This window comes from Octopus sinensis, linkage group LG10, assembly GCF_006345805.1.
Source record: "Octopus sinensis linkage group LG10, ASM634580v1, whole genome shotgun sequence".
In the NCBI taxonomy this organism is placed as follows: Eukaryota; Metazoa; Mollusca; class Cephalopoda; order Octopoda; family Octopodidae; genus Octopus; species Octopus sinensis.
Window position 1 is genome coordinate 26,431,183 of NC_043006.1, and position 22,370 is coordinate 26,453,552.

The 22,370-nt window shown below is 39.0% G+C and overlaps 1 protein-coding gene across 2 annotated transcripts in view; it reads left to right on the top strand.

The window, feature by feature from the left end:
- Positions 1-17,448: 17,448 nt before the first annotated feature.
- The window catches only part of LOC115216414 (cyclin-dependent-like kinase 5), a 49,988-nt gene continuing 45,066 nt past the window's right edge, over positions 17,449-22,370 (top strand). Inside the window, exon 1 of one of the 2 annotated variants that reach the window (XM_029785731.2) lies at positions 17,449-17,599. In XM_029785731.2, the coding sequence (XP_029641591.1) occupies positions 17,563-17,599 (37 nt within the window). In that variant the 5' untranslated portion in view covers positions 17,449-17,562. Of the gene's footprint in view, positions 17,640-22,370 lie in introns of both variants that reach the window. The other variant, XM_036506408.1, reaches the window with a different exon arrangement.

A 22,370-nucleotide genomic window follows, 5' to 3' on the forward strand; every position in this document is an offset into this window, starting at 1 on the left:
GTCTTCTCTCTTACACACTACATCTGATGTCTCTTATACCCAACTTTTCTCTTAGGACACTTACACTCAGTCATACATGCACACTGACATTACCCATCAGCAGAGCATGCTAGCTTTATTCCTTTCAAGACTTTGCATGTCTTCTATAGTCACAACCCATTTTTCCCTGCCATGTAGCATGGATGTTTGCACACAGGCATCATACAACCTGCCTTTTACTCTGAGGGAGACGTCCTTTATTACCAACAAAGGTAGAAGCTCTCTGAATTTTGCCCAGCCTGTTCTTATTCCAGCAGCCATGCTCTCATAGCATCCTCCTCCACTGCTGACTTGGTCACCCAGGTAATGGAAGTTACCTACTACTTGTAAGTATCCCTGCCAGGCATTTGATGAAGTCTATTTTCTGCACATTCTTCGTGTTTATTGTACCAGCATACACAAGGACTACTTTCTTTGTTGACCTTCCTCTGATACTACTACATATCTTGTGTCCATAGCTTGCACCAGATACACTTTATGGAGTTTCTACCTACACCCTTTCTACATATCAAGCAGGCCATTTGATTCCAAGCCCTGCTTCCAGACCTTAAACTTCTTCCCTAGTTTTGGTAGTGATCCAGCTACAAGAACAAGGTCATCAACATAGAGGAGCTCCCAAGAGCAGGCTGTCTTAAATTCCTCTGTTATGACATTGAGGACTACAATGAACAAATGGGGCTGAGAACTAATCCCTGGTGAATTCCTAATTGTATACTGAATTCATTGCTATACTTGTTGCCAACTTTCATCTTACTGACAGCATCCCTGTACATGGCTTGTACAGCTCTCACCAACCACTCATCTACCCCTAGTTTCCACATTTTTTCCATATTAACAAAAGCCAAGGACAGAGGTTTATTTTTGACTAGGTACTTCTCCTACTTACCAGGAATATACCAATGGTAGTGCTTCTCCCAGGCACAAAACCAAACTGCATCTCATCTAGACTCTCTTCCTAATTAGTTGAGCTATCATCATCATCATTGTTTAACATCTGCTTTCCATGCTGGCATGGGTTGGATGGTTTGACAGTTTGACTGAGGACTGGCGAGCCAGATGGCTGCACAAGACTCCAATCTGATCCAGCAGAGTTTCTACAGTTGGACGCCCTCCCTAACATCAACCACTCTGAGAGTGTAGTGGATGCTTTTATGTGCCACCGGCACGAAGACCAGTCAGGTGGTACTGGCAATGGCCACACTCAAATGGTGCTTTTTACATGCCACCTGCACAGGAGCCAGTCCAGCAGCACTGGCAATGACCTTGCTTGAATGTTGTTTTTCATGTGCCACTGGCATAAGTGCCAGTAAGGTGACGCTGGTAATGATCACGCTCAAATGGTGTTTTTTATGTGCCATCGGCATGGGAGCCAGTCAGCAGCCCTGGAAACGATCACACTCGGATGGTGCTCTTAATGTTCCACTAGCACGGATGCCAGTCAGGCGGTGCTGTCATCGGCCACATCAGTGAATTTGATTTTGATTTCACTTGCCTCAACAGGTCTTTGCAAGCAGAGTTTAGTGTCCAATGGTCTTCACAAGCAGAGTTTAGTGTCCAATGGTCTTCACAAGCAGAGTTTAGTGTCCAATGGTCTTCACAGGCAGAGTTTAGTGTCCAATGGTCTTCACAAGCAGAGTTTAGTGCCCAATAAAAGAAAGGTATGCATAAGTGGGCTGGTTACACCACTGGCATAGGCCACGGATTATGGTTTCACTTTGTTTGCCAGGTCTTATCAAGCATAGTATATTTCCAAAGGTCTTGGTCACTAGTCATTGCTTTGGTGAGGCCTAATGTTCGAAGGTTGTGCTTCACCACCCTATTCAAGGTCTTCTTGGGTCTACCTCTTCCACAGGTTCCCTCAACCGCTAGGGTGTGACACTTTTTCACACAGTTATCCTCACCCATTCTCACCACATGACCATACCAGCACAATCGTCTCTCTTGCACACCATATCTGATGCTTCTTATGTCCAACTTTTCTCTCAAGACACTTACACTCTGTCACACATCCAGCAGAGCATACTGGCTTCATTCCTTGCAAGCTTACACACGTCCTTAGCAGTCACGGCCCATGTTTCACGGCTGTTTGTACACATGCATCATACAGTCTACCTTTTACTCTGAGCGAGAGGCCCTTTGTCACTAGCAGAGGTAGGAGCTCTCTGAACTTTGCCCAGGATATTCTTATTCTAGCAGCTACACTTTCAGAGCGACCACCCCTGCTACTGACTTGGTCACTTAGGTGATGGAACCTATCAAATACTTCTAGTTTTTCTCCCTGGAATGTGGTAGAAGTTGTTCTCTGCACATTTTCAGTGTTTACTGCTCCTGAGCATCTGCTACATACAAAAACTATCTTCCCAGTTAGTCTTCCTTTGATATTGCTGCACCTCTTATGTGTCCATAACTTACACTGGGTACATCTTATGGAGTTTCTACCTACGCCTTTTCTACCGATTGAGCAGGGCCATCTAACTGAAGGGATTTGTGGTTTGTCTGCCTTCCTACTTATTAAGACTTTGGTTTTAGCTAGGTTGACTCTAAGGTCCTTTTATTCTAATCCTTGCTTCCACACCTGAAACTTCTCCTCTAGTTCTGATAGTGACTCAGCAATAAGATCAAAGTCATCAGCATAGAGGAGCTCCCAGGGGCATCTATGTTTTGAATTCCTCTGTTATTGCCTGGAGGACAATGATAAATAGGAGGGGGCTGATGACTGAAACTTGGTGGACGCCTACCTCTACCCGGAATTCTTCACTGTATTCATTGCCAACCCTCACCTTACTGACAGTATCCCTGTACATGGCTTGCACAGCTCTCACTAACCATTTCCACTAACCAGGTACAGGGGTTTATCTTTGGCTAGGTATTTCTCCTGCAGCTGTCTTACCAGAAATATAGCATTAGTGGTGCGTTTCCCTGGCACAAACCCAAACTGCATCTCGTCTTGACTGACCCTCTCACTAATCGGTTGGGCTACAACCCTCCCCATGACTTTCATTACCTGATCCAACAGCTTGATACCGCTGTAATTATTTGAATCTAATGCGTCACCTTTACCTTTGTAGCAGTTGACTATGGTACTGCTACACCAGTCATTGGGAATGCCTCCTGGTACCATTACCATGAAATCTAGAAATTCTACAAGCAATTAAAATTTACATACTTGTAAAATTTTAATGGTTGGTGAGTGATTGTGATGGAATGAAAAAAGGTTATCTAGTGATGCTTGATTCCACTATTAATGGTTCCATTGCAGAAATGCAAATCTTAACTCCAACACATATGTATTGTTGAAACACATCTTTTATTCAAGATAGTAAGTACATCTGAATGGAACAGAAACATCTATAAGCTACAATACAAAAACATTGAGATCAAATAAGGCTTTAGACGAGAAATGTTAGCAATCTAAATAATATTAAGTTTGGAACTGATAGATGAAAATATAATATTGCTGTGTATAAAATTCCAAATTTTTGAACAACACAAGATTATCGTGGCAAAAATATATGTATGTGTACATGTTTGTATGAAATAAAAAATATATACAGCTGTAACAACCAAAAGTATGTATACATTTTCAACATGCATGCAAAGTAAAATATTGAAGTGTGTAGAAGCTCAAAGTACATGACAGTCAACCATCAAATAAACACTACTGTTTGCATTTTAGAACATGATGCCACAGTATAAACAAAACATGGTATCTATGTCAGACAACACAAAGGCTATTATAAAAAGCCCAACAGACATCAACAGCAAAACCTCAAAAGAATGTAATAATGCTAGAGTTACTAATAGAATTTTTAAGGCAGAACAAGAGTGAGACAAAGAATAACAATTGTAATATTTTTACCTAATGTCTTTTATTCAAGAGTTGGAAATATCTGGTCTGTTATTCTGGTCAACACTTTGTAATAACTTGTGTTGATATGAAGAGAAGATGGTGTTCTGACATAGAATTGGTATTTTCAGTTGAGAAGTTGGTAAAAGTTGATAAGTAGGAAATATGTTGGTTGCTGTGGTTAGTTCTGTGATGATGACAGAGTTTCATGGCAACTGGTTGTAATTCTAAAGGTACAGATGTCATGTTTTGTTTATACTGTGACCTTACATCTTGTTAATAGTAGTTGATTGTAGTTCTGAAGGCAACTGAGTGATAATCTGCTGCAGTATTTGGCTGAAATGTTGATGAATTTGAGACTGTTGTCCAGAAAAGGACAAAGAGAGAATGCCTTACTGACAAAGAATCTGAAGCACAACTAATTTGTTAAAACAGTTCTATATTTAAATATCCGTCAAATGTAAATAATGTAATTTGTTAAAGTAAAATATCTGTGTATTTAGTCTTAAAGACAGCTATCTTTTCCTCTTCAGGCAACTTTAGGTACCAAAACAACATAGATGAAAACAGTAACTGTGGTCTATCAGTAAAAAACGATTTGCAACAAAAGGAAATGGTCTGATTGGTTCAAAATGACCAAGAAAATGAACCAACCATGTAACGTTTCTTAGTGTTTGCTGCTACGTTCGCTTTACACCTTAGAAAAACATTTGGTAACGGTAGACGAAGTGAGCAGTTTTCCCTTTTGCTAGAACCCTTAATTGAGGGGCGTTAAGATTGCTGACGGAAGATTCGTTTAACGAAGCAACAGACAAGAAACTAAAATTTAAAAAATACAAATGAGATTTAGTGTCCGCTGAAGAATGTTATCGCGCTTTTTAGGGAATGTTCGAAGGAATAGTTTTTTAGAAAATGGAAATCAAATAGTATAAACATTAGTACTAGATTATGGACTCTTAAAAATGCAGTTATTCGTTATCTAACCTGCTGAGGAAACCTATTACATCCTCTTAGAAAAGTGTTTCGGATATTTTATACAGCAACGACAAAGGGACGTAACTTTATCAAAATACTTAATAAATATGGGTAGATGTGCTCAGATCCGAAACTTCAATCTCTGAAAAATAATTTTGGGTATTTGGAGCGAATTCATCAATAGAGTTAAACAATTCCTTAAAGTAAAGGTTGTTCCTGTCAAGCTAACCTCAAATTAACAACACAGAATGGTAAAGGTTGCTGCTGCTTTTATTCGACCTCTCTATCAAAATCAAGATAGACAAAAACAATCGTATTCTATGGAGCTGAAACGGTAATCATTTATGCCAAACACATAACTTCTTGAGTAAAATAGCTGACACCAAGTCGAAGGCGTTACGATACTCAAAACGACTAACTTGACCAGCATATAAACAAACACAGGATATTATTAATGGTAATAAAACTGACGAAAATTTTCATACAAAATATGTGCCACTCGAAGTTGACCATTAGATTTGTAGAAGAAAGCGAGAAAGAGGACAGTAAAATTTAAATTTCTATTTTCATTAGGTGAAATGCATTTGGATGTATTATCGTTTTGCCTGGGTTTGATTAGGTTATCAAGTAAAAACTTCAGGTCTTCCCCTTTATTTATGCATTTAATGACCTTGGGAAAATGTTAACTGTATAACATACCATTTTCTCACAACTATAAATCCGAAATGTCGTACTTTACCAAAATTAAATATTTTTCCACGGTTAGTAAATGTAAAAATATTGCGGTAGTTTTAATTTATTTCCATCTTATTGGAATTTTTTTCTGGAATTATTGTTCTAGCAAATAAAATAAATATTACCATTTTTTTATGGTATTGTCTGTAAAAATAGATTTTTTTCAAAGATGATTGGAATTATTTGGGACAACACTTAACGATAATAAAATTTACTAATTCTTTGTATTGGTTAGATATGTAATTTTCATCGCGTAAGTTCCAAGTACCATGTGCGATGTGTTTACTTTAACAAAATGTTACATCCGGTTTCATGGATATCTGGGATAGCTGATGCAAACTATTTCTGTATAAAAATCTCTAACCATTGCCTACTTGAATGTACGGAAGGTCAATAGCATAATTTATAAACTTGGTGGCGTAGTATGTAAGAATTTCCAATTGTACCATGATTTTGAAAACATTTTAGAACCAATTTAAGCGAAATAGTCAACTCACTTCCTTCCTTCCGCCCATACTTCTTTGTTTCTTTATTCTTTTCTGAAAGAAGAGTTATATGCAAAGCTTTGGGGAAACTGAAATTTCACAGATTGTTACCCCATTTTTTAATTTTTTTATTTTTCATAGGCGCAGGAGTGACTTTATGGTAAGAAGTTTGCTTCCCAACCACATAGTTCTAGGTTCAGTCCCACTGCGTGGCACCTTGGGCAAGTGTCTTCTACTTTAGCCTCAGGTTGACCAAGGCCTTGTGAGTGGATTTGGTAGATGGAAACTTAAAGCCTGTCATATGTATATATATGTGTGTGTGTGTTTGTCCCCCCGACTATTGCTTGACAACCGATGTTGGTGTGTTTACATCCCCTTAACTTAGATACCGATAGAATAATTACTAAGCTTACAAAGAATAAGTCCTGGGGTCGATTTGTTCAACTAAAGGCAGTGCTCCAGCATGGCCACAGTCAAATGACTGAAACAAGTTAAGAATAAAAGTATCTTTGGGTGATTAAGTGAAACATCCGAGCATGATCATTGCCAGAGCAGCCAACTGGCTTCTGTACCCGTGGCACGTAAAAGGGCACCATTCGTGTGTGATCGTTACCAACGTCGCTTCACTGGCACCTGTGCCGGTGGCATGTGTAAAAAGATTTGAGCGAGGTCATTGCCAGTACAATCTGACTGGCCCCCATGCCGGTGGCACATAAAAAGCACTCACTACACTCTCGGAGTGGTTGGCGTTAGGAAGGGCATCCAGCTGTAGAAACCCTGCCAGATCAAGACTGGAGCCTGGTGCAGCCATCTGGTTTCCAGCCCTCAGTCAAAATCGTCCAACCCATGCTAGCATGGAAAGCAGACGTTAAACGATGATGATGATGAATAAAAATTGATCTTTGAATGTGCAGGCAAATTTCAATTAGATAAGATTATGTACAAAGATTAGAACTAAAGCAGAGAGATTTGATGATCCAAGAAGAGAAGGAAAGTAAGAGAAAAAGATAGAAAGATGTATACAAAAAAAGTAAAATAATGAAATGAGAAAGAGAAGAAAGAAATGATCACTGTAAAGAAGAATAGAAAGAAAATATGGAAGACATTAACAAATAAGTTATGGGAGATATGGAAACATGTAAGTCAGGTAAAACATTGTAGAATAGCACATTATTTACATTTGATGGATATTTGTCCTCATCTTGTTTGTTGTTAACACAATGTTTCAGCTGATATACCCCCACTCACCCTTCATCATATAATAATAATAACATTAAAAAATACCCTAGGAATGAGAACCCAGGTTCGAAATTTCCGCAAGACTCCTGATGAAGGCTGGAGGGTATATCAGCCAAAATGTTGTGTTAACAACAAACAAGATGAAAGCAAATATCTGTCAAATGTAAATAATGTACATAATTCCTCATCTCTTAAATATAGAACTGTATTGAAGAATAGCTATAGAGGGAAGCAGTACACATTTTCAAGAATGTGCTCAGCTTCCCCTGAACACATTCTTCAAAAAATAGAACCTTTTTAGTAATTTTTTTAATTCATTAATTCCTTTTGTTAAATTTTGTAATTTGCGAAGAATCTTGCAGTATTAAGCTTGCTGAACATGGTTTCTATTTGTGGCAAAGGATAAGCTTCCGTGCATATTTCTTTTATTTAGGTGAACTTTGTAGTCGGGACATATATGCAGTCATCCATTTTTCTTTCTAACTCACACAACTGGAGAAGTGTTGACTATGCCACCCAGAGCACATTTTTAAATTACACCTTTGGCTTCCAATGCATCTATTTCCTTTGCTACATCTTCCTCAAGAGTAACAGGTACATTTCTGGTGGCACAGAATTTATCAGAGGCATTAGTTATTAATTTGACAGAAGCTTGCACTCCTTTTATTGTTGGCAGAAATGACTCAATGCCGCAAATTGTTTCAGGATTAAGCAGGTCACAACCTAGTAAACTGTACATGTGGTTATCTTTAATTATTTTAAAAGTATGGAGGAATTGCCAACCTCCTTGTTTCACCATAAGGCAAGCACCCCCAATGCATTCGATGTGGTGCTCATCATATGATTTGTGATTATGGATAAGATAATGCTGCATGGAGCACCTATATTATGCATTATGTCTATCATGTGCCCATTAAATTAGCTGTCATTAAATCCTGCTTAACTAATTTACTACTCCAGTTTTTGTAAGATTGGCATGCTGGGAGCAATGCATGGTCCTTGCCTATAAATCCTATTGAGATAGACCATATAGATCACAAGTTTGTGGCTTGTGTAGCTGATGATTGCAAATTGTTGACAATTTACACTATCTATATCTGCTGGCCTACAGATACAATCAGGATATGCCAATGCTCTTTGCCAATATCCACAGTGGCACATTTGGGAAATACAGTCAGCACCTAGGAAACATTTGAGCAGATTTTCAAGGCTTTTATACCCCATCTCCTATCAGCTAGCTCTCCACAGTCCAAATGTGCATCCAAGATGGCTTTCCAGTTACCCACTAGTACAAAAGAGTGAAATATTCCTATGAACACTTTCAGACACCTGAAGAAATATGACTGTCCTATCCCTGCTGGGGTATAGGGATCTAGAAGTCTTAGTGCACCCTCTTCACTATTGTTCATATACAGGACCACTAATTTACCATCTGGATCCAAGATCATTCCAGGCATTTCCAAAATAACATTGCCAATCCACTTCCTATTGCAGGTTGGCTAAAAGAGCATAAATCTAAAGTCATCAAAAACAGGTGCCAAATTACATGTCTCAGAAATCCTGGTCTTATGGATGGTCTTAACATCATTGCATAGGCACTACTGCTGGTCCTGACAACTTAGGTGTTGATATTATTGACACTGCTGCAGTTGTTATTGTGTTTGTTTGTTTTCTTTTTGTTGCTCTTGGTGGTGGTGCACTTGCTGTTGTAGATGTTTTGACCTCCACAGTTACAGATCCACTCCATTCGGCAATGAGATGAGATCTGGGATTCTTTCTAGATAGCATTTTAACATGGAAAAGAATCCCCAGAGAGGTCCCAAACTAGTTCTCTCACCTCATTCTTTTGACATTCAGCAAAGTGTTGCTTCCTTTGAACACAATATCATTCTGTTATACACCTGAGATCCACTGAATGTTACAGTGTGAGAGCCTCAGTCGTAGATAGGACTTCAACCCCTGAAAACTGCCTTACACCAAGTCCATTCTTGGTGTCATGCCATACGTCCCAGAAGAACTTTTCACTTGCGTGTTTGTGACTATCTCCGGATAAGTTTTTTTAAGTATACACAGCAATAAATTACACTATTTGATGCTGCTTTCACTGGAATTTCAGGCAAAGGGACAAGAGATGTCCTTCTTACCTTAATTTTCCTAAATTGAGCAGCTTCCTCTAGTTTGGTCCACCTATCTTCCAGCAAGAAGTTGTATAGTTTTTTTTATGGGATGCCATTCTTGTGAAGGAAACTTTGCCTAGGGTGTTACTATTGTTGCTGTTGTTAGGGTTTATTGGTTTTTATTCTGCCTCTGTTGTTACTTTCATCTCCACTTTCAAATTTGTTGAAGTTGCTGCTGTTGTTTTTGTTCTTGTTGTTATAGTTGTTCACAGTGATAGCAGTGGTTCAGTTTTGGGTTTTTTGTTTGGGAGGGGATTCTGGAACTTTCAATGAGGGATGTTTTCCTCTTCCATAAGCAGAGTGAGCTTAAGAAACTTAACACATACTACACATGTTTTAAAACTGACTCCACTGCTTCTCCCTCCAGTTCTCTGAAAGTAAAAACTGATGCTATGTTTATAAAAAGATGATTTTTCAATCATTTTTCTCATAAAACCTTAAAATCACCCTAGACAAATTGATTACATGATACTGAATGAGGTTGATAGGTGACCATTCACCCTAACCACCAAGCAGATGGTATCTTTTTTCCTAATTCTGAATGGTCTCAGAAGCCAACCAGTCACTCACCTGCACAGTGTTGCCATCTTGATAAATATGCACATGGAATGTTGCATTGTTACTCATATGGATTCCCAGGTAACACACTGACTTTGACTCTGGGATTGCAGATTTGAAAAGGGCCTTAAAGTTAATTTATCAAAGACCAAAGTACTAATAAGCAGGAAAGCAGACAAAGAGCATTGGCATATCCTGATTGTATCTGTAGGCCAGCAGATAGAGATAGTGTAAATTGTCCACGATTTGCAATCATCAGCTACACAAGCCACAAACTTGTGATCTATATGGTCTATCTAAATAGGATTTATAAGCAAGGACCATGCATTGCTCCCAGCATGCCAATCTTACAAAAACTGGAGTAGTAAATTAGTTAAGCAGGATTTAATGACAGCTGTACATGGAAACAATCTAACCACAGAGGTGAAGGTTGTCATGAGTAGATCTGCTGAGGATGGTACATGTTTGGGCATCAATCATATTACTAGTAGCAACTACCGACACTTTGGCCAAAATTTTGAAATCTTTACTTAGTAGAGTTGTTTGTTTGAAAATTATTAATGTAATCCCCCTTGTTTGGGACTTTCTCAGCAATATCACCACACACCAACTTAAGAAATTGAGAATTCTCTCATTCTGCTGCCAGTTGTGGTTGATATCTGTCAAGAGGTTGTCAAACAAATCTGCCTTATAAAAGTAAAACTCATAGAGCAGACCATCCCATGTTTCCACAGCTGTTATCGGCCTTTTGCAACACTCCACCTACCTTACTGAAAGCTGCAGCAGGCCATCAAAATAGGCACCAAAGTTTATCCAGTGATCAAGTCAGCCATTTGTCACAATCAGTTGAGCAAAACACCATGGAAAAGCAGTGCACATCAAGATCTGCCTAGGAGCGAGTTATGACTTTGTTGCCATATTGAGCCTCTGCCACTCAGATCCATTGAATAGCTTTTGTTCCTTTGTATCTTAAAACATATACCTTAGCTCTGACAACGCAGCCTTTATCTCTGACAAAGCAGCCCTGCCTACAGAGCCTATCTAGGTTGAATGTATTTTTGGTCTCTAGCTGACAATTATAAATTGTGGACAATCTATTCTCCTATCCCTATCTAACTAGTCATCAGAATACTCTTTCTAAGTACACTTTCGATAACTTGATGCTAATTGTCCATATAAGCCGGAAATTTCATTGGTTCTATTGGCTAGCCCACAGTCCAAGGGCACATCCAGCATAGCTCTCCTATATTCTGCTAGCACTAAGGAGTGGCACATTCCTATGAAATACTCTAGACCAGTGCTTTTCAACCTTTTTGCTGGAGCAGAACCCCAAAGAAACATTCCACTGGCTCGAGGAACCCCTGTGCAATAATTTAATTGTCTTATGCAAAAAACAGTATTTAATTAATGAAATGAAAATACACATGTTCAGATTTATTTATAATAAAATCACAAACTGTAAAAAAATGTCACGTACACATGCAATTTTATTCTTGCATCTACAGTTATTATTAAAACATGTATTAAAAAAAACTTTAGTTTGAATAGATTACATTTATTCTCATCAAAAACTCAATGAGAAACTTGAGCCTGGTGTTTCTTGCACAACTCTTTAAGATTGGGTCGTGTTTTTGTTAGACACACACGAAGTTCATCTTCCACAGACAGCAATCGTGCTTGCTTCTTATGCTTGATGGCTGTCAGGGCTGAAAATCCAAATTCACAGAAGTAGGAGGTTGAAAACCGCACAAGAAGTCGCAGCACTTTCTGGGTGATTGCAGGATATTCCTGTAGTGGTTATGTGTGTATGTAAACAAATACATAAACCGTTTCATGATTGAAAGGAATTTATTTACAGGGTTATAGGTACACTATATACAAATGTAGGCAACTGCTATGAGTTGCTAGAAATACAGAGTACATATTAGGAATGAATAGGTTTGTGTGTGTGTGTGTGTTTCATTCGAAACAGTAGTCGATCAGCACTTCGAGCATTTCTCTCTGTCTCTGTTGTCTGCCAAAAACCTTGGGTCGGAGATAAATCTATCTCATGTGTTTGCTCCCGTCTCTGCTGCTATCGTCTCTTGCCTCTCCTGTTTCACTTGGTTTTATAATATTTGTGGCAACTAGAAAAACAGACATATTGCGAGCGTGACCTAGGCATCACTGTCAGCAGTGATTTGCGTTGGACAAAGCATATCTCTAAAATTGTCAAGAAGGCCGAGGGTGTCTTGGCATCACTCAGCAAGACTTTTGTTAGCCGCTCTCCAGCCATCTATTTAAAACTGTATACAGCTATGGTATGACCACACTTGGAATTCGCATCATCAGTTTGGAATCCCTATCTTGCTCAGAACATTGACCTCCTGGAATCTGTCCAGAGACGTGCAACCAAACGCATACCCTCCATCAGACACCTACCATATTCTGAGTGCCTTGTTTCCCTGGGCATGGATTCACTGAAGCTCCGGCGTCTAGCGACGGACTTGGTAAACACCCACAAGGTTATCAACCACCTCACCAACAACAACACTGAACACCTTTTTAATCTCCATGTGTCTAACACACGTGGACATGCCTACAAAGTCAGAAAACAGCACAGCTCCCATGACTTTCGGAAACATTTTTTCACGCTCAGGGTTGCTGAAGCGTGGAATAAACTGCCTGCATCAGTTGTTGACTGCCATGACACTGCATCCTTTAAGGCCCTCATGCTTCCCGAAATCCGTCGAAACTACACCTGATTATATATACACTTTAGATGAGTTGTAGTGCACCTGAGCACTGTACACAATTATTATTATTATTATTATTATTAAGAGTTAGTACCTAAGTAGGTCAGCGCTTGTCCAGTTGAACTTCACCTGACATGGCTGAGGTCACAGGTCAAAGGGAGATGATCAATCAATTTTTGACAGAACAAAGCAAAACCTTTTTTCGCGCCTGTTGATCGTTGTGGTTTGGACGACCGAGGATTCTTGGATTCGGTTTCAAATCTAGGCTTAGAGGAGGAAGTGTTAATTCTTACAAGCTCTTCCCTGTCACCTTCACTACACAACATATTTGAGTGATCTGAAGCAGGTAGAGGACTGCCTTGCGTGTGTTTGTCATAATGTTCTGTTGCTGTTTGGTAAGTGGGAGCTTTCTGATGCTGTTGTTGTTGTTTGCACTGTTGGTGTTGTTTCTGTCACTGAAATTGCTACGGTGGTAATGGTGTTAGTAGCAGGGAGGTAGTCTTCCTGCTTACCAACTTTACTGTAGACAGAAAGCCTTTAAATGATTTGTGTAACCACATAAGTGAAACCTGATTTTCTTTCCTCAACCCCACAATCATTTGTAAGCCACTTGGCAGGTTGGTTAGGCCTGTGATGGTTTCTATACTTACTTGATCCATTTTGATCAATTTTTCCATCACTGAGCTGACCAACATTTCTGCTATTGTTTGTGGACCTGCAATATGCTGGTTTTGTCCTCTGTATCAAATAAAACAGTTGTGAGTTATTAAAGTTTGGTATAAATGGAATCATCTCATTGATAGTATATTAATTTTTTTATTAGTCACAGGAATGGGTATGTGATGTGTGATTAAGAAGTTTGGTTTCCTATCATGTGATTTAGGGTTCATTTCCACTGCATGGCACCTTGGGCAAGTTTCTTTTGCTTTAGCTCATGACAACTGAAGAAGCCTTTTGTGTGTGTATGTGTGTGTGTGCGCGCATGTGCATGTGTGTGTGTGCATGCATACGTGTGTTTGTGAGTTCGTGTTTCCTTGTTCTGACATTGCACAATAATTACACTGGCAAGGATGTGAATAGGTATTTTTTACTAATTTTGATGTTGTGAATTCAATTTTCTGAACAAGTTTGTTTTATCACCTCATTTTTTAGCTTTCACATATTTTAATTATACTGCATATAAATTGAAAATATGTATTTATTTCATCTGTTACAAAGGCATATTACAGAAAAAAACAGCATAGATAGGGAACATTGATGGAACTAAATTACTTGGATAATCCAATACATATAAATCATAGTATAGTAGACAGTTAGAAGTGAGTTTTTTGGGTGATCTTGTGTACATTCCCTCTGGGAAGTCACACAAGAGCATCCAACAAAGGTCCCCCATCATGGTGGGGTTCCACTTGCCTTGGTAGTTGCTCTCCATCTTAGTAATATCTCGGTGGAACCTTTCTCCATGCTCCTCTCTCACTGCTCCGAGCTTTGGAGGGAAGAAGTTGAGGTGGGAGTGGAGAAAGTGAATTTTGAGTGACATTCAGCATCCCATAACCTCATAAGACTGTAAGAACTTCTTGATACATTCTTGGTAATCTAGTACCCATGTGCTACCAAGGAAGCTATAGCAGCTTGACTTAAATACTTCCAATACTCTCAGTTTCTTAAGAGAAGCTCCTCAAAGTTCTTATCCTTCAGCACCTCTCGGACCTCAGGTCTGACAAAGATACTCTCCTTGAGCTTAGCAGAACTCAGAGCTGGAAACAGAGTGCATGAGTATTGGAAGACAGTGCCAATTTTGTCCATGGCCTTCACAAAATTCTTCATTAAACCAGTGCCACTAATTTAGTGAGAGTGGTACGTAATTTATGATATGAAAGTGTTCGTGGAAAAGTCCAGTAAATGAGCTTTTGAGAAGCGTGTGAAAGGGAATATCAGAAGGCAGTCTGATACAAAAGTATTATATTAACAAGAGCTGACAAGTAGTAAGAGCGTAGTCAAGTGCCAAAAAGCACTCCACTCAGGTCAGCCATGAAATGGGTAAGGTACAATGGTCAGGCAGGAATAGGTGACTCCTAGATCACACCTCAGTCAGGCATGATGTGATGTAGGTGTTTAGAACTATAGCCTGATCCTTTAGAAATAACTTTTTCTTTCCTAGTTTCTGGGTAAATTACCTTGTCTTAGTTTTTTTATCCCATGTGGAGATCTGGAACAAATCAGATCCCAAGTAATCTGCCATTTGTCCAGCAGCCACAACACTGTTAGACAGTATGGACCTGCCTCTCCAGATATTGAGTTGCAGGCATACTGACTTTCCTTGTTGATTACCTCAATGTGCCTTATGTCTGATACTATGATTTGACTGCAACCACACTGGAGCACTGTCTTGAAGATTTTAGTAGAACAAACTGACTCCAGGACTTATTTTATTTTTTAAAGCCTAGTACTTATCCTTTCGATCTCTTTTGCCGAACCACTAAGTTACAGGAACATAAACACACCAATACCAGTTGTCAAGTGGTGATGGGGGAACAAAAACAGACACAAAGACACACACATAGACATATACATATGTATATAAACTAATGGCTGCACCGACCATTAGGGTCTGACAATATATGTGTGTGTATATATGTATATATATATACACACACACACACACACATATGATGAGCTTATAGTAGAAGACACTTGCCAAAGGTGCCATGCAGTGGGACTGAACCTTAAACCATGTGGTTGGGTAGCAAGCTTGTTCACAGGTGTTGTTCAGTTACTTCCACATGCAGCCCAACAAACATATATAACAAGGAAAGCTTCTTTATGTATTAGAAAATAATTTATCTGTCACATTAACAGGAAAGGTGTTTATACAATACAGGGATCTTTTCCTTTTGAACGACACTTTGTAACATAATTTCTAGGTAACTAAAAAGTTTTAAACTTCGTATACTGGTAGAATGTGTTTATTAGACATCATTTTCTCTTGGCTTTATTGAGAAAATTCTATAGGTTGTAAGATATTTCGTCTACCTCCATTGACGGAAATAACATTCTGTGCATAATGAATATGTCCCTCCTTTAAGAAACAGATTGGGTTTATTTATATTTGTGAAAAAAAAAGATACCCTTCCTCCACCCCTAACCCTAACTCTAAAATAGATTGAAATGCAATAGATCGATACTAGGGTTATAATTATGGGTGACAATTTCATACGACACCGCTACGGAAAATGGGATTTTTTTCTAGCGGTGTCAAATGAAAATGTCACCCATAATTATGGCCCTAGTATCGATCTATTGCATTTCAATTTATTTTAGATTTAGGGTTAGTCAGTGTTAGGGGTTGGGGAAGGGTATCTTTTTTTTCTTCACAAATATAAATAAACCCAATCTGTTTCTTAAAGGAGGGACATATTCATTATGCACAGAATGTTATTTACGTCAATGGAGGTAATTGATTGCTTAAAATGGCCGAAATGCAAGAAATTTGAGACGAAATATCTTACAAACTATAGAATTTTCTCAATAAAGCCAAGAGAAAATGATGTTTTATAAACACATTCTACCAGTATACGAAGTTTAAAACCTTTTAGTTACCTAGAAATTATGTTACAAAGTGCCGTTCAAAAGGAAAAGATCCCAATACAGAAAGTCTTTGTTGGATACTTAACATTTGGGCAAATTTTTACATAGGTGCCGTGGTGTGCCTTCTTTCATTCTAGGTTGAATATACAGCTGTTAAAACAACTATTAGGGGAGTGTATAGTAACTCGACCCAAGACAGAGAATTTTTGGTGCTCAATTTGGCTGTATTTGAAGGCCTCGAGCACGGAAGTTTCCAGTTCGACCACCGAACTATCACGTGAACAGCGGCCGTTCATTGGATAAAATCTCGGTTGTGCACATGATTGAATTGTGATTTCTATGTGGAAAAATGCGATATCGAATTCAATGCCATGCATATTTGCAATTCATCAATTTAATCAGTCACCACAACAGACCTGACTAACAACCAACCGGCCGTGACATAACATTTAACAGATGAGTAATGGCTAAACTAGACCGAACTGAAGGGAGCCAAGATTTACATGTAGTCAAGATTTGACTGTGTGATAATGAAATTAACAGAAAGAGTAGAAGGCTAACAGTAGCAAAATACGCAACAATAACCTAAGTGGTAGAGTATCCCGTTAACGCGTGTATCGTTAACTTAAATCTTCCGACAAAAGCACTTTGAATTACAATAAAGTCCATCTGACAGTTTCCACAGTATTTCTATCCACCAAATTTCACCCACAACACTTAGAGTAACCAGAAGTTATATAAATCCAATATGTCATGTAGTGATATCGAACCCGATTAAGTGAATATCTTAACCATTTGGGTTTGTCTACACCATATACCTAAACTAATTATTGTACACAAACATGTATTCCCACAGAGTGCATTCAACAGGGTGGAACACGAGAAGAAAAGCGAAAATGTGGGAGTATATCATAGCAAATTTCATGCTTCGACACTGAGCAGATTTAAAAACAAATATATTTCGAATATTGAGATCTTTAGTTTTCATATCGTGTTGGTATAATGATTTAAATTTTACAAAGGGAATTCACAATTTACTTTTAAATTTCAGATATTATTTATAAAAATAATTAAAGGATTATTTACTTACAAATTATCTCTTTTGTTCCTATTTTCCCCACAATTCGAATCTAATTAATATTATAGCTTTACCTTAAACACATTGCTCTGGAGTTGAGAAAAAAATGCAAAAATACGAGAAGCTGGAAAAAATCGGCGAAGGTTTGTTGACTTTTCAAGGATATAATGATATATTTAATAAGTAACTATAGGTTTCTCGTTACAAAATTTCGTTGCATTTCCATCTGTTTGTATTTCTTTTCAAGTTTAATCTACAATTACTGTATTACCGGGCTTACCTGTTTCTCTCCAAAGGATTATATGTATTTAAATTTTCCACAAATTCGATTAATGTACAAATTTTCTCGATTTCAAAGTAAAAAAAGAAAACAATAACAAATGTCTCTAAAGTTTATGAAATGTATGCTTTTGTAGGTAATTATAAATTTTCTATTGAAAGTACGTCGTTTACAATGCGTCGGGGGTTTTCGGTGTAAACATTGTAACCAAAATGTCATCAACGTTTCTTGTTCTCTGTATTCATTTAAAAAGTCAAACATTAGTAATTTCAATGTCCTTCAGATATTTCTAATGAGCTTAAATATGTTTATTGTTTATCTTGAACTGTAACGAACTTACCAGTAATGCAGTCGATACACTTTTATCCGAAATACTGGAATGTGAAATCCTCCAAAACAACAATTTATTTTCGAGTTAGAGAAGTGTCACAAACCAAAAATTCCAGAAGCGCTCGAATTTTCCCCTCGACATAATTTTTTAAAGTAATTTTTTTGTTTATCTAGTTGGTTTTAAAATATCAAACAGCATGAAATACGTTTTCTGATACCAGTAGTAGGCACAGTCCCACTAATCCGCTAACAGCTAATTTTTCGCTTAGTGGATTAGCGTTTTCGCTAACTTTGGAAACCATTAGCGGACCAATTAGCTTCCGCTAAATTTAGTTCCGCTAACAAAATTCATGCATTTGTCCCTGTCTCTTGTGGGTGTGTCTCGAAGAGTCCGTCAGACACGTTATTGGTTGACGCAGCAGCAGCGAGCTGAACAGCGTAGTGCAATTCGGCAGTTTTTAGTTGTGTTCACTTACAACGTTGTCACATTATGGTTTTATAGTGTCAGTGACAACAGTCTACATTATCGGTTTATCAAGTTATTGCTTATCATCATGGAAGGTGAAAACGTTTTTGTTCGGCCTGCGGATGAAGGGCCTGTTGGGGAGGCAGAGGTCACTTCGGTTGAGAGCCAGGGCTCTCAGAACCAGTGGCCCCACACGGAGGACTACTTTTTCTTTATGTTAAGAGATAAGAGGAACGCCAAAATCCTGTACTTCCAGTGTGTCATGTGCCAGCCGAAGGAGACCACCATCAAAGAAAAGCAGTGAACCTAGGGACAATGTGAAGTTGCATGTCAAAAGAAAACACCCAGTGCATGCCATCCGGTTTGAGGAGAGGATCAAGGCCAGCTCTTCCTGTAGGAAATGGACAATCTTCTGGTAGCAGTGCCAGTAGCCAGTTGTTGCAGCCATGTGCAAAGAAACACACTAGCCCAGCATTTGCCCAAACTGCTGGCACTGGTGTCTGTCAGTCTATGGTGGACAGAAGTATTATAGACCTGTTTGTCAACAACATGCTACTGCTGCATGTAGTGGAGCCCCTCACCTTGGTTGGCCTGATCAAGATGCTGAACCTCAGCAAGACGTTGATGTCCCTCTACACTCTCCTGCAGGATGATCTTGGCCAGCCATAAACAACCGGGAGAGTATCTTACAAAGTATTTATAAATTAAAATTATACAAGATTATTAAATTATTATTATGGCGTACCTCATATTTTCTTCATTTAATTTAATTATTTATTGAATAATTATTTTCTTAATGTAATAAAATGTATAATAGTTAACTGAAATAAATATCATAATATATAATATACGGTATATATATATATTCCACTCATGATTAAGTCTGCACAGCCAGAACAGCAGTCTTTAATGAAATAATGAATAAACAAACCTTAAGTTCTGCACTTATCAAATTCTGACCATCATTCCTTGCCTCATCTTGGTTATTCACACACCCCAACGCATTGCCTATCAAGGTAGTGTCATTATTTTTGAAAGTTTAATAACAAAGCTTTAAATTATAAGCAATATCTCCATGAATTTAGAACAGCCTAGTAACAAATGTTAAACTACAATCTGATTTCTATAAGCAAAATATGGTTATAAGATGCTGCAATCAAATGTGCTGCCTCCTTCCTACCTGGAAAAATTGTACAAACCACGTGCTCACAAAAACCCTTGTAGCTTGTGTGGAGATGCGGATGAGAGGCTAGTTTTTTTGTTAGTAGGCCTTGATTATACTCTGCATCAGTTTATATATAGTGACAGTGAATTATTTCTTTGTTGGTTTTAAATTGCTGCTAGCCACCCTTTATTCTTTTAATCTTTCAGTCATTTAACTGTGGCCATGCTGGAGCACAGCCTTTAGTCGAGCAAATCGACCCCTGGACATACCTATTCTTTGTAAGCCTAGTACTTCTTCTACTGGTCTCTTTTGCCAAACTGCTGAGTTACGGGGATATAAACACATCAGCATCAGTTGTCAATGTTGGTGGGGACAGACAAAGACACACAAACACACACATACATACATATATATATACATATATACGACAGGCTTCTTTCAAGTTTCCATATACCAAATACACTCACAAGGCTTTAGTCGGCCCGAGGCTATAGTAGAAGACACTTGCCCAAGGTGCCATGCAGTGGGACTGAACCTGGAACTATGTGGTTGGTAAGCAACCTACTTTATTTCAATGATTTTGCCATAAAGGTAATATATAGAGGGGACACTACAAAACATGTGGGGACATATAACAATTAAAAATATGTAAAAATAAAATTTGGTACTGTGAGTGACATGAAAATGAACATGAGAAAATATATTAAGGTTATGATAAAATGCATGATATCTGAAAATGAAAATATGAAGAGCGGTGGCACGTAAAAAGCACCATCCGATCGTGGCCGTTGCCAGCCTCACCTGGCCCCCGTGTCGGTGGTACGTAAAAAGCACCATCCGGCCGTGGCCGTTTGCCAGCCCCGTAGGCACCTGTGCCGGTGGCATGTAAAAAGCACCCACTACACTCATGGAGTGGTTGGCGTTAGGAAGGGCATCCAGCCGTAGAAACATTGCCAGATCAGACTGGGCCTGGTGCAGCCTTGTGGCTTCCCAGACCCCAGTTGAACCGTCCAACCCATGCTAGCATGGAAAGCGGACTTTAAATGATGATGATGATGTGCTACTCACTCCACACTCAGTAACACCACTTGCTACCTCTGAGTCCTAATTCACCTTTAGTCTCTGGTCTAGTCCTTCTATTTCCACTCTTGCTATCGCTCAATGATAACATTCTTTCGTAACCTTTTTCACCGGGGAAGGGGTCTTCTAAATTCTGTGGCGAGCTGGCAGAAACGCTAGCACGCCGGGCGAAATGCTTAGCAGTATTTCGTTTGTCTCTACGTTCTGAGTTCAAATTCTGCCGAGGTCGACTTTGCCTTTCATCCTTTCGGGGTCGATTAAATAAGTACCAGTTACACACTGGATCAATATAATCAACTTAATCCGTTTGTCTGTCCTTGTTTGTCCTCTCTGTGTTTAGCCTCTTGTGGGTAGTAAAGAAATAGGTGTCTGCTCCTTTTTCTTTTTTTCTTGTGGGGAAAGGGAGTGGGTGGGTTTGGTGTCTGTATAGGGTGGGTGGGTCTGAGTGGTTTTGGGTGGGATGGAGTTGGACTGGGGTACCACATCACACTCAGTGTTCTTTCTTTTCTTCCTCTTCTTCTTCTTTCTACTCTCTATTACTATCCAGTCTTCCTCCTTTCATCCATCTTTCTTTTCTTCCTCTTTTTTCTCCTCCATCTCCACAACTGGTTCATCTGTTGTTTCCTCTATTGTTTTCTTCTGTAGAAGGCAGTGTGCTCTAATGTGGCCTTTTTGGCCACATTTAAAGCATCGCAGAATTCTGCCCTATACCCATACTCTTAATACTATTTCTCCCAACGTCACTGTTTCTGCCAAAGTTTCTAGCTCCTTCGCCTCCGCTTGTATGATCATTTCCAGTATTTTTCCTTTATAGCCTCCTTCCTCCATCTCTGTGGCTTGGAGGACAGCTACCTCCTCCTCACTTTCAACGAGGACAGCTGCCGCAAATCAAGCCACTTCTATGTCAGGTGGAATTCCTTCTACCCTCACCTTAGAAGTCTTTCTTCCAAGGTAGGTGGGTAGAAGTACTAGTTCCTCAGTTTTTACAGTTGTACTCGCCAGCCTCTCTGCCTCCTCTTCTGTCCTAAACTGGTCAACCACTGCTATATATCTTACTTCCTCTGCAAACCCCTTCAGAGCTTTTTCTACTTTTTCCATTTCCATCCGCTCCACCTTCCTACTCTACACTGAGTGCACCTTGTAGGTAATGGACTTCTTTTCCATATTTACCATAACCCTTTTCGGGGGTAGTAACTTTACATCACTGCCCATCTTCTGTGTCATCATACACAGCTCCTCAGTCCAGTTAAGTCCACTTCCCTTTTCTTTATCTCTGCAGCCTCAGCCAAACTCTTTACTTTTTCCAAATGCTCGTCCATTCTGTTTACTGCCTTAACAAGCTCCTCCTCTGCTGAGGATAGTTCATACTCACTAAGGTCCGAAAACATTCCTTTCCACTGGTACAACACTCACCAATGACATTTGTGTAACTTTCAGTGCCAAAATTTGGCACAATTCCTTCCAGGATCATCTAGATGTATAGTACTGTATACCTTTCCTGCTTTCACTCCAGTGTGTACAGTCTTAGCTGTTTCAGCCTTCCTTAGTAGCTGAGCTGTTGCAATGAGATGATCTTCTTTGTGAAGCTTCACT